Genomic DNA, 13,019 nt, shown 5'->3' with positions numbered 1-13,019 from the left:
TGAATTCAAATCTCAGTTCTGCCATTTTATAAATATATGACCTTCAATATGTGAGCTTCTGTGTCCTCATCTGTAAATAAGGGACAATACCTACCTCACAAGGTTGTAGGATGATGGTCTAAGTGAAGTGCTTAGGACTGAGCTCCAGCACACTGTCTTCAATACATGAGAACTATGAGAAAGCCAGGAAACCAGCAAATACCTCTCCATTTCCATCCCTGGATGCTTCCCCAGAGGACTAAAGAGACTCTTTAAAACCAGAGTTTCAATTAACACATTAAAAAGTTTCAGCCTCACAAATAGTCAAATAAATTAACAGAAGAGTTATATGTCATTTTTTCACATCACCAAAAAAATGCAAAAAAAAAAAAAAAAAAAACCACCCAAAACCAAACAAACAAAAATGCCGGGAGTGGTGGCTCATGCCTGTAATCCCAACACTTTGGGAGGCCGAGGCGGGCGGATCACCTGAGGTCAGGAGTTCAAGATCAACCTGGCCAACATGGCGAAACCCCGTCTCTACTAAAAATACAAAAATTAGCCGGACATGGTGGCGCACGCCTGTAACCCAGCTACTCGGGAGGCTGAGGCTGGAGAATAGCTTGAATCCGGGAGGTGGAAGCTGCAGTGAGCTGAGGTCGTGTCACTGCACTCCAGACCAGGCGACAGAGCGAGACTCCATCTCAAAAAAAAAAAAAAAAAAAAAGTCCGGGTGCAGTGGCTCACGCCTGTAATCCCAGCACTTTGGGAGGCCGAGGTGGGTGGATCACGAGGTCAGGAGATCGAGACCATCCTGGCTAACACGGTGAAACCCCATCTCTACTAAAAATACAAAAAATTAGCTGGGCGTGGTGGCAGGCGCCTGTGGTCCCAGCTACTTGGGAGGCTTGAGGCAGGAGAATGGCGTGAACCCGGAGTCAGAGCTTGCAGTGAGCTGAGAATGTGCCACTGCACTCCAGCCTGGGCGACAGAGCGAGACTCCGTCTCAAAAACAAACAAACAAAAAAAACAGGCTATGTGTGGTGGCTCATGCCTGTAACCCTAGAATTTAGGAGGCCAAGGCAGGAAGAACCCTTGAGCCCAGGAGCTCGACACCACCCTGGGCAACACAGTGAGACCCCATCTCTACAAAAATTGAACAAAATTGGGCCAGGTGTGGTGGCTCACGCCTGGAATCCCAGCACTTTGGGAGGCCAAGGCAGGTGGATCATTATAATGGTCAGGACTTCGAGACCAGCCTGGCCAGTATGGTGAAACCCCATCTGTACTAAAAATACAAAAATTAGCTGGGCGTGGTGGTGTATGCCTGTAGTCCCAGCTACTTGGGAGGCTGCGGCAGAAGGATCACTTGAACCTGGGAGGTGGAGGTTGCAGTGAGCCAAGATTGTGCCACTGCACTCCAGCCTGGGTGACAGAGCAATACTCTGTCTCAAAAAAAAAAAAAAAAAAAAAAAAAGAACACAATTAACTGGGCATGATGGTGTGCATCTGTGGTCCCAGCTACTCAGGAGGCTGAGGTGGATCTCTTGAGCCCAGGAGGCCAAGGCTGCAGTGAGCTATGATAGCACCACTGCACTCCAGCCTGGGTCGTGACAGAGCGAGACCCTGTCTCAAACCAACCAACCAGAGTTGCTTTTGAAGTTTTCTGGTGATACAATGTACACACCAACCCCCTTCCTTTTTAGAGCAACATTAACTCTTACTCAAATTATTGTGCCCATCTGTTATTTGGCAGTAGCAACAGCTTCCACAGGCCCTCAGGCCATGGACTGATCCCTAAGACCTCACCACTGAAAAGCAGAAGTGGTATTAATGAAAATGCACTGGAAGGCTGGGCATGGTGGTTCATGCCTATAATCCCAGCACTTTGGGAGGCCCAGGCCGGTGAATCACTTGAGGCCAGGAGTTCAAGACTAGCCTGGCCAACATGGTGAAGACCCATTCTACTAAAAATACAAAAATTAGCCGGGTGTGGTAGTGCACACCTGTAATCCCAGCTACTCGGGCAGCTGAGGCACAAGAATCACTTGAAGCTGGGAGGTAGAGGTTGCAGTGAGCTGAGATCATGCCACTGCACTCCAGCCTGGGTGACAGAGCAAGACTCCATCTCAGGAAAAAAAAAGCTGTTGCGTTTCCTCAGCACTGTTCCATCCTCTAATGTATGCTTGGCACACAGGTGCTGGGATCCTGCAAAGTCGATAGTGAGGGTTGGGGGAATTGAGGCACAGGAAAAAGGAATAGAGTGAAAGACAGGTTTCATATTTAGTAAGACAAAAAGTGTCAGCATTGCAGTGTTTTGGCAAGACAAAGAAAGCAAAGCCCCTCAACTCTCAAAACAAATCAGCAGGGATGGGACATAAAAATAGTACATGGAGGAAGATCATTTGGTTCAGGCCCATCTTCAAGGTGGCACAGTCAGAACCAAACAGAACCCAAGACGCCATCTCTACAAAATAAAGTAGCCAGACGTGGTGGTGCTTGCCTGTCGTTCCAGCTACTTGGGAGGCTGAGGCAGGAGGATCACAGGATCACTTGAGCCTAGGAGGTTGAGGCTGCAGTGAGCTGTGATTGTGCAACTGCATTCCAGCCTGGGTGACAGAGCGAGACTCTGAAAAATAGAAAAAAACAGGCCAGGTGTGGTGCCTCATGCCTCTCATCCCAGCACTTTGGGAGGCCAAAATGGGATGATCCCTAGAGGCCAGGAGTTTGAGACCAGCCTGGCCAACACAGCAAGACCCCATTTTTAATAAAAAGATAAAAATAAAACCTAACACAGGAACAGAAAACCAAACACCACATGTTCTCACTCTTAAGTGGAAGCCGAACAATGAGAACATGTGGACACAGGGAGGGTAGCATCACACACCAGGACCTGTCAGAGGGTGAGGGGCTAGGGAGGGATAGCATTAGGAGAAATACCTAATGCAGATGACAGGTTGATGGGTACAGCAAACTACCATGGCATGTGTATACCTATGTAACAAACCTGCATGTTCTGCACATGTACCCTAGAACTTAATTAAAAAGAATACTCCAAATCCTAGGATTTGGAACTATATATATGTATATAAGCATTAAAATGTATGTTTGTATGTCTAGAGAGTAAAACAAACTATAAAAAAATCTTTATATACATATATATTATTTACTGTATCTATTGTGTAATTTATATACATATAACAGGTAGGATACACACACACACACATAACCTGATTTTTTTTTGTATAAACAGAACCTTAATACATTAACTTTTCAAATGTTATGTCATTTATTTTACAAGAACAATTATTAGAATTTGTTTTAGGCCAGACGCGGTGGCTCATGCCTGTAATCCCAGAACTTTGGGAGGCTGAGGCAGGTGGATCACCTGAGGTCAGGAGTTCAAGACCAGCCCGACCAACATGGTGAAACCCTGTCTCTACTAAAAATACAAAAAACTAGCCTGGCATGGTGGTGCGCAGCTCTAATCCCAGCTACCTGGGAGGGTGAGGCAGAATTGCTTGAACCCAGGAGACGGAGGTTGCAGTGAGCCGAGATCGTGCCATTGCACTCCAGCCTGGGTGATAGAGTGAGACCCTGTCTTAAAAAAGGAGTTCTTTCAGGCCGGGCACAGTGGCTCATGCCTGTAATCCCAGCACTTTGGGAGGCTGAGGTGGATCACCTGAGGTCAGGAGTTCGAGACCAGCCTGGCCAACATGGTGAAACCCCGTCTCTACTGAAAATACAAAAACGTAGCCGGGTGTGGTGGCACGCGCCTATAATCCCAGCTACTCGGGAGGCTGAGGCAGGAGAAACGCTTGAACCTGGGAGGTGGAGGCTGCAGTGAGCCGAGATCACACCACTGCACTCCAGCCTGGGCGGCAAAGACTCCAACTCAAAAAAAAAAAAAGGAAAAAGAGTTCAACAGAAAGATCTGGAATAATCTTTGGGGAGAGTGGGGGGTCTCAGAAGCAAGGCTAGCACAGCAGCCTAGCATCCCACCAGTCACATACTCCCATCTTGTCTCTGCCACCCTCCCCAAAGTATGCAGAAGGCAACAGAGTAGAGAGAAAAGCATATGGGTGATTAAACCAAATGAAATGAAATCAGGCTTAAATTCAAGCTCTGCCCTGCCTGGACTGAATCTGACCTTGGGCAAGTCATCTCAATGCTTTTGACTGGAGATTCCTTCCCTGCAAAATGTTCTTACGTAATCAGTGTGAATATTATTCAGTTACGTAGTACTTGAGACTGACTAGATGTTCAAACATTGGCCAGCCATCCCAACAATCCATCACTCACAATAAAAATCTGTTGGCTGAGCCAAAGTCCAACTCCAGGGGAATTCAAGTCACCACCTCTCATGAATCTTCCTACGTCCAGACACATATTCAGAATCTCCTTTAATTCCACAGCTCTAGAGATCATGCCAACCTGCATTTGCTCTTGGGGATCAATGAGAAAATCAGATGGCTTTGGGAGACAAGGTCCACATCAGGCCAGGAGTCAGGGACAGGAGTGTAAGAATCTGATTTCTCTGAAAGTTCCTGCCACCAGTACAAACACTCTTGAGCTTTTCCACAGAGCCATGGGACCTCTAGTGGCAAGAGAGCCATGCTACCTCCATCTAGCAGTAAAGTGAAGGCCCTGCTCTGAGAGCCATGCCCATGAACACCAGGTCATTCTCTTCAGCCCAGCAAATGTTTACTGAGCTCCTACTACCCCTAATACCTGCCAGGCCCACTTCTGGGTTGGTGATGCAGCCATGAGAGGTAAGACCCATGACTCCCAAATTCCACTCTACACACTGCTGGCAACTCAGTCTTTATTGATGGTTTCATTTTTGGGGTCACCAGTGCTAAGAGGTGGAAGGTGGCGGGGGCACCTTTATGTGTGTCAAGGACCCCAGAGCACCCCCCTCACAAGAGAATAAATCCAATTTAGAACCTACAAGGTGGTGGGGATGGGAAAAGGAAGGGACACAGTATGTACAGATGCTTAAGGGGATGCTGGAGGGCCTTCAGCAACAGGGCATGGAGGTGCCAAAGAGGAAGTCGGGCAGAGTCAGCCACTGATCTGGACCCCCTCAGCCTCGGCCAGAGGGTAGATCTCAATGGCTTCCACCAGGGGTAGCGCCTCCACAGCAGTCTCCATGACGGCCAGGCCAACGGCAGCCTCCGCCTCTGCCAGCTGCTGCCGCACAGCTGCCTGATGCTGCTGCTGATGGGTCTTGCGGTGCTTCCAGAGGTTGGAGAAGGAGCGGTAGCTCTTGCCACAGTCAGGGCAGGAGTAGGGTCGTTCGCCTGTGTGGATGCGGCGATGTTCTGCCAGGCGCATGGAGATGGCAAAGGCCTTGCCACACACTTCACAGGCAAAGGGCCGCTCACCTGTGTGCAGGCGCCGGTGGTCTTTCAGGTGGGTACTCTGACGGAACGCTTTGCCACAGTCTGGACATGGGTATGGCCGCTCACCTGTGTGGATGCGCCGGTGCACCTGCAGTGACGTCTCTGTGCTGAACAGCTTCTTGCACTCGCTGCACTCTAGACCCCGGCGGCGGGCAGGGGCCGCAGGGGATGCTGTAGCAGTGCTTCCAAGGGCTGCTGGAGAGGCAACTGGTGCACGAGTGGCCCGTGGGGCTCGAGGGGCAGGGGGCTCCTTAGCCAGGACCTCTCCAGGCCCAGCAGCTGCATGGGCCGCCTCGTGTGCCTGCAGTCGAGCAGCTGAGCCCACTTTCTTGCCACAGGTGCCACACTCAAAGCGCCGTGGGGCCTGGGCAGCAGCGGCTGCACAGCGGTGCTCCCGGAGCCGCAGTGAGGAGGGGAAGGCAGCCCCACAGGATGGGCAGCGGTGGGGCTGGCGCCCGGCATGGACCACGAGCTGGTGCACCTCCAGCAGCCGACGCAGCAAGAAGGAGCGGGGGCACTCGCGACACTTGTAGGGGTATTCACCTGTGTGATGGTAGCGGTGCATGAGCAGGCGGTAAGGACGGTGAAAACGCACCCCACATTCCTGGCAGCGGTAGGGGAAGTGCTGGGCATGCACCAAGCGGTGCTGCCTCAGTGTGGAGCTTTGCGTGAAAGCCTTGCCACAGTCCCCACACCGGTAGGGCCGCTCTCCTGTGTGTGTGAGCCGGTGGCGGGCCAGGTTGGCAGGTGAGTTGAAGGGCTTGGAGCAGTCAGGGCAGGGGAAGGGCCGCTCCCCTGTGTGTGTGCGCAGGTGGTTACGCACGTGAGACTTCTTCTTGAACATCTTGCCACAAATGCTGCATTTATGGCGCCGCTCCAGCCGATGCACAAAACGTTGGTGCCGGGTCAGCTGCAAGGCCTTTCCAAATTCACGGCTGCACAGGAGGCAGCGGTAGGTGCCTGGGGCAGCGGGCCCTGCTGAGGTCTCCTCAGACACAGGGGGCTCAGGGGCCTCTGGCTCTCCAGTCTCTGCTGGGGCTGGCTCAGGGAAACCAATGACAGGTTCCTCTGGTGGGACTGGTGTTGTGGGCAGAGGGACACCCCCTACCCCATGAGTACGCCGGTGATAAAGGAACTTGGTAAGGTTGACAAAGGTCTTCCCACATGGACATGAATGCAGAGGATTCGGGGTGTGGGCTCGCCGGTGGGCCAGGAGGAGGGCCTCTGTGCCGAAGGCCAGGCCACAGTCTACACACAGGAAGTGTGACTCGCTGCTGTGGTCTCCAAGGTGCTGGTCCAGACTGGAAGGGCTGGGGAAGACACGACTGCACAGGGGGCACTTAAAGACGCCCTCCCGGTGACTCCGCAGGTGCTGCTGTAGCTGGTGGGGTGAGAGAAAGAGCTGGTCACAGGCTGAGCAGAAGAGCTCCTGTGTGGCTGCCCCGCCTGCTTCTCCACTGTTGTTCCTCCGGGCCCTGCGCCCCCGGCGATCCCGCCCAATGGCTTCACCATTGCGCAGCTCGTAACTGTGGTCAGAAGCTGGCAAGGGGTCAGGCTGAGACACAGGCACCTCTGCAGGTGACGAGGCCTGCACCTCCTGCTGTAAGGCAGGCTCCTGAGACTCGGGTACAGGAGCAGGGAAGTGAGTGGCCTGGTGCTCCAGGAAATCCGCCGGCAGCTGGAAGAGCTGGGAGCACTCAGAGCACTTGTAGAGGAGCAGCTCCACCTCAGTCACTACCTCAGTGGTGGTGGCAGCGGCAGATGGGACAGTCGCCCCTTCCCCACCCTCTTCTGCCTTTCGGTATGAGTGCTCCACAGCCACTCGGGCCTGGCCCACAGGAGGCCCTAGAACAACTGGGGACCCCAGGACAACAGGGGCAGGAGCCTTGGTGGGTGTGGCCCGGAGGTGCGTCTGCCGGTGGTTCAGCCAGAGCTCCTGGCTGGCAAAGAGAGCCTTGCAATCCACACACTCGTAGTGGATGGTGCTGGAGCTCAGGGGTGGTGCCTTAGGTGGTGGCTCAGCTGGCACTGCCTCCTGGGGTGCCATCATCTTCAGGTGCAGCTCCTGGTGCTCCAGGAGCTGGCTGGGTGACATCAGCAGTTGACCACACTCCAGGCACTGGTACTGGCTCTCCTGCACAAGGGTCTGATAGAGGCCCGTGCCTGAAGCTGTGTCTGTGGCCACAGTGACTCCGGGATCAGCCACGCCCACCAGCTCAAAGTGCTGCTGGGGCACGTGGGAGTTTTGGTGCATGAGCACCTCTTCCAGTGATCCATACAGCTGGTTGCACTCAGAGCAGACATAGCGGTGCTCAATGTACAGGACTGTCTCCTCTGATTCCTCAGTCATGGCGGCAGCAAGGCCCTGGGCTGGAAGAGGAGACAGTGGGGACAAACCAGTTAGGTCACCGATTCCTCAGCTCTTCCCTTCATCACTCTCCACTCCTAATACCTTAGATCTATGCCCCCTTAAGTTCTTCCTTCGATTTTTAAAATTCTGCCTCCCTCCCAATAATCCTTCCTCCCCTCAGCATAACAAACACCAAACACAAATCTCCCAGGCAGTCCCTTCCCCAGGAATTTACCCACAGTCTCACCTCTGTATCAACTTGCATCAAACTCCACCCACCAGATCCTTGTAACCTGTCCAGTCCCCTCATCTCCCACACCTCACAGTGGGCCCCACAGTTCCGCCCAGCACATGGGAACCTCCACTCAGACCTCCTTCCACTGACTCCTTTTCTTACCAACTCACCTCACCCCATTCCTCTCCAAGGTACCCAACTGGAACCCCATATAGGCCTTCCCCACCTGTTTCTCCCAGCCACACCCCTCCCATGGCCTCTGCTCCTTCTCCCAGGTTCTCAGACTTCTTTTTACACTCAGACCACTCAAACTACCCAATGCCCCACCACTCCACTTTCAGCACTGTACAAGGTGCCACCCCTCCCCTTTACTCGCAACCCCTGCTACCCACCAACTCTTCCTCAGGTGCCCAGATTCCTCACGTCAAACTATATCCCTTCCCCCCAGTCAAATTTTCTCACACTGGCCTAACCCATCTCCACACCCAGACTTTGCCCACCTTAACCACTTCATGATATGCAGCCCTGTTTAATTACTTAACCTCCTCTACAAATCAAGGCCCGCTCCTACAACCCTAACCCCCTATCCAGAATACCCAGACCCATTTTCACAAAAGCCTACTCCTCCCCGCTTCGGACCTAGGCCCTTCCACCACCCTAACTCCTGTCTCCAGGGTATCTATCCACTCTTTACATTCATCACCTCTTCTTTGTACCAAGACCAAATCGACAATTCTAATCCCCTCTGAGATACCCAGATCCCCTCTTCCCATTGATTTAAACCCTTCCTGTTCATACACAGCCACTCATTCAGGGACGCCCACACCCTCATTTCATATCAACCTATGCCTCTCTTGCAAACAGACCCCCCCCCCCCTCAAATCCATCTCAGGAACATCCAGATCCTCCTCCACATTATTAACCTAATCTTTTTTAATTTGCTAAAAGACCCAACCCACCCTAACCCATTCTAGGGATGCTCAGACCCTCCTCTTAGTAGCAACATAACTCCTCTTCTTTGTGTAAAGATCCACACACCCATCTTTCACAATGGCTTAAGCTCCTTTTACACACACCCCTCCTGCTGCCCAAACCCCCTTTAGGGATACCCGGACCTCCTATTCTCATACAGAACCCCCATCACCACCTTAATCCAGCACAGACCCCTCTTCCTCACACTCAAGCCCCTCTCACCAGCCTCCTATTCTGGGGGTACTCAGACCCCCCAGCGTCTTAGCAACCTCTCAGTCTCATTCCAGGAATTCCCAGGCACCCCTCACTTTAGCACACAGATCTCTCCCACCCTACTTCCTCCCCTTCCAATAACCAAATCCCATCTTCACCTTGGCCTAATTACCTGTACTTAAAAAAGACTACCTTCCCCAGCTCATTCTAGGGACACCCAGACACCCTTTTAAAATACACTTAATCCTTCTTTGTACAAAGACCCCTCTCCACGCATTCCAAGGGTACCCAACCTCCTGACACATTGGTTTAAGGCCTCTTCACATTAATTTAACCCCATCCATTACAACTGGACCCCTCCTTAGCTCCAAACCGTTCCCTTGGGGATATCGATTTCCTAATATCTTTTCACACCAAAACCCCTCTCACCGCCCCAATTCTTTCCAGGAAGAACTAGATATTTTTCCCCTGCATTAACTTAATTATCTTTCTCACGCCCTAAGCCCCTAACTGGGCACCCACGTGCCGTCTAACCGGCCCAGCCCCTTCGTCCTGGACTTGCCACACCACCAAGTCCTTTACCCCAAACCCTAGGGAGCCGCGGAGCCCTCCTGGGACAGCTCTGAGGCCTCCCCTTCCCGCCCAGGTGCCCCACCAAAGCCTCAGCCCGAGCCCCGCCCCTCCTCACTCAGCCCCGCACGCGACTCCAGGACCCTTCCCCACCCGCCGCTCCAGCCCGGCCCCCGCCCGGCTGCCCGCGCGCCGGGTCGGCCGTTGGTGCCGCTCCGCCCTAACTGCCCGGCGCGCACCCCCTCAGGCCCTCAGTGCGCAGGCGACCTGGCAAGAGGAGGCCGCGGCGGCAGGGAGGGCAGCCCGGCCGGCCTCTGCGCGCCCGCTCGCGCTCACCTGCTTCCGCCGTCTCGCACGCCCCGGGCCCGGGCCACGGCTCCCCTTGCACGGCCACCCTAACGCTGCGCCCGCTCTAGCTCTCGCCGTCGCCTCTCGCCTGCTCCGTAGCCTCGCTCTCGCCCCCAGCTACCCTCAGCAACGCCCCTCCCACCTTCCTCCTCGGCCGCCGCACGGACGGCCGGACGCAACCAATCATTGCCCGCTCGGGCCCTGCCGTTCGGCCAATCGACGTTCATGTCTCTGAGGCTTGGGCCAATAGTGAGGAGCGTCGAGATTCCCCGCAGCGCCCAACCAATCCTTTAGCGTCGTTCCCTCACCGGTCAGCCCTCGGGTGGATAGTGCCCGCCCCTTTAATCCTCCCTAGAGGATGCTCCTCCTCCTCCTCGACTCCGCCTCCGACGGCCCCAGAGGGGAACTCTGAGCGGAGGACGGCGCGATGACGTTAGGCGGCGGAGCGCGGCCGCGGGCGCCATCTTGGGGACGCCGTGAGGGAGTCAGCGTTGGGGACAGGGAGAGGGAGGAAAAGAGCCTGGGAAATTGAGGCACGCGGCACCTTGAGGGCTGGAGCGGGGGAATGGAGGCACGGGAACCTTTGTGGTTTCCCCGAGGGTCAGAGGGAGAAAGTGAAACCACTTAGCGCGATGGGGAGAGGGCAAACTGCATGCAGCACCAGTCACATGGAGAGAGAAAAGGGAAACCAAGGCTCCAGACTCACTTTATCAAAAGGAGGGGAATGAAGGCAACAGGAAGAAACAGAGAAAAGACCGAGGGGACTTTTGGGAGGTGGAGAGAGGAGAAATGTCAGAGGGGAAGCAAGGAGAGCGAGGATATGGAGAAAAAGAAGCAGGGACAATTTCATTGGAAGAAATAGGGAGTGTGGTGGGTAGAGGACCTGAAGGACAATCGGGGTGAGAGCCTGAAGGAAGTGAGCCGGTAACGGGCGGACTCCACTCCACCTCCTTCCGGGGTGACTCTGACCCTTACACCTTGAGAGTGGGGCCCCATGTGTCCAAGGGGCTCTGGCCATTCCTACTCACCTCGTTCCTGCGCCCCTCAGGGCCTTGGGAGGGAGTTGCCCCAGTACTGTTAGAAACGTTTCCAGGCTGGGCGTGGTGGCTCACGCCTGTAATCCCAACATTTTGGGACGCTGAGGCGGGTTCATCACTTGAAGTCAGGCATTCGAGACCCACCTGGCCAACCTGGTGAAACTACCATCTTTACTAAAAATACAAAACATTAGCTGGGCGTGGTGGCTCGTGCCTGTAACCCCAGCAACTCGGGAGGCTGAGGCTCGAGATTTGATTGCACCCAGGAGGCCGAGGTTGCAGTGAGCCGAGATCACGCCACTGCACTCCCGCCTGGGCGACAGAGCGAGACTCCATCTAAAAGAAGAAAAGAGACGTTTCCAGACCTACTCCTTGAACCCAAACACAGAGGAATTTCAACTTCTCGGATGAGAAAACTGACTCTCAGAATTGTGTTATTTATTTACTTACCTGAAGCCACTATGGGATGCGTCTCACAGTGAGACCCGGGGCCAATTCTATGGCCATTTGGTCACTAGATGTCCTAACCTTCTCATGGATTAAATTCCCTAACACCAGGCATGTATAGTTAAAACAGATTCCCGGATTGGAATCCTGGTTCTAGGGCAAGTCAACTGTCCTGAGCCTAAGTTTCTAATCTGTGAAATGGGGCTAATAACAGCCCCATTTCATGTGAGCCCCATTTCATCTCATGTGAGGCAGAGAGTAAAAGACATCTAGGAGTTACTCATTTTATTTTTATTTTATTTTATTTATTTATGAGACAGAGTCTTTCTCTGCCGCCCAGGCTGGAGTGCAGTGGCGCGATCTCGGCTCACTGCAACCTCCGCCTCCCAGGTTCAAGCGATTCTCCTGCCTCAGCCTCCTGAGTACCTGTGACTACAGGCGCTCGCCACCACGCCTGGCTAATTTTTGTATATTTAGTAGAGACGGGGTTTCACCGTGTTGGCCAGGATGGTCTCAATCTCCTGACCTCGTGATCCACCTGCCTGGGATTATAGGCTGGGATTATAGGCGTGAGCCACTGCACCTGGCCTATTTTTAAAATTTAATTTAAATTTTTTTTTTTTTTTTTTGAGAGGGAGTCTCACTCTGTCACCCACCGCCCAGGCTGGAATACAGTGGCACGATCTCAGCTCACTGCAACCTCCGCCTCCTGGGTTCAAGTGATTCTCCTGCCTAAGCCTCCTGAGTAGCTGGGACTACAGGCAGACACCACCACTCTTGGCTAATTTTTGTATTTTTAGTAGAGACAGGTTTTTGCAATGTTGGCCAGGCTGGTCTCGAACTCTTGACCTCAGGTGATCCACCCCCCCCCCCAGCCTCTCAAAGTGTTGGGATTACAGGCGTGAGCCACTGCGCCCAGTCCCTAATTTTTTTTTTTTTTTTTTGAGACAGTCTAGCTCTTGTCACCCAGGCTGGAGTGCAGTGGTGTGATCTCAGCTAACTGCAACCTCTGCCTCCCAGGCTCAAGCAATTTTCAGCCTCCTGAGTAGGTGGGATTACAGGCATACACCGCCATGCCCTGCTAATTTTTCATAGTTTTTGGTAGAGATGGGTTTTTGCCACATTGGCCGGGCTGGTCTCGAACTCCTGGCCTCAAGTTGATCCATCTACCTCGACCTCCCAAAGTGCTGGGATTACAGGCATGAGCCACCATGCCCGGGTTTTTTTTTTTTTTTTTTTTTTTTATAGAGATAGGGTCTCACTATGTTGCCCAGGCTGGTCTCAGAACTCCTGGGCTCAAGCTATCCTCCTGCCTTGGCCTCCCAAAATGGTGGGATTACATGTGTGAGCCACTGTGTCTGGCCAGTTGTTATTTTTATTAGTATCTCCGGGAGCCTAATAATAATAACTAACATCTCTTGAGTGTATTATGACGTGCTAGGTATTATACTCAACGCTTACAT

General features: G+C 53.2%; 1 protein-coding gene across 3 annotated transcripts; it reads right to left on the bottom strand.

The window, feature by feature from the left end:
* Nucleotides 1–4,787: 4,787 nt before the first annotated feature.
* Nucleotides 4,788–10,253, bottom strand: ZNF574 (zinc finger protein 574). 3 transcript variants are annotated; one of them, XM_016934233.4, is made up of 2 exons: nucleotides 10,061–10,253; nucleotides 4,788–7,754 (listed from the first exon to the last, which is right to left on the bottom strand). In XM_016934233.4, the coding sequence occupies exon 2, from the start codon at nucleotides 7,732–7,734 to the stop codon at nucleotides 5,044–5,046; it is 2,691 nt and encodes an 896-aa protein (XP_016789722.1). In that variant the 5' UTR covers nucleotides 7,735–7,754; nucleotides 10,061–10,253; the 3' UTR covers nucleotides 4,788–5,043. The 3 variants fall into 3 exon arrangements, with proteins under 3 accessions (XP_016789722.1, XP_054529770.1, XP_016789723.1); XM_054673795.1 differs by lacking the exon at nucleotides 10,061–10,253 and adding an exon at nucleotides 9,843–9,894; XM_016934234.4 differs by lacking the exon at nucleotides 10,061–10,253 and adding an exon at nucleotides 7,982–8,326.
* Nucleotides 10,254–13,019: the final 2,766 nt, after the last annotated feature.

This window comes from Pan troglodytes, chromosome 20 (assembly GCF_028858775.2).
Source record: "Pan troglodytes isolate AG18354 chromosome 20, NHGRI_mPanTro3-v2.0_pri, whole genome shotgun sequence".
Taxonomy (NCBI): domain Eukaryota; kingdom Metazoa; phylum Chordata; class Mammalia; order Primates; family Hominidae; genus Pan; species Pan troglodytes.
Note: the sequence above shows the minus strand (reverse complement) of the source record. Positions and strands in the feature narration are given on the sequence as shown.

Coding starts and splice junctions, on each gene's coding strand:
- ZNF574 (XM_016934233.4), bottom strand. CDS start 7,734: ATGACTGAGGAATCAGAGGAGACAGTCCTGTACATTGAGCACCGCTAT.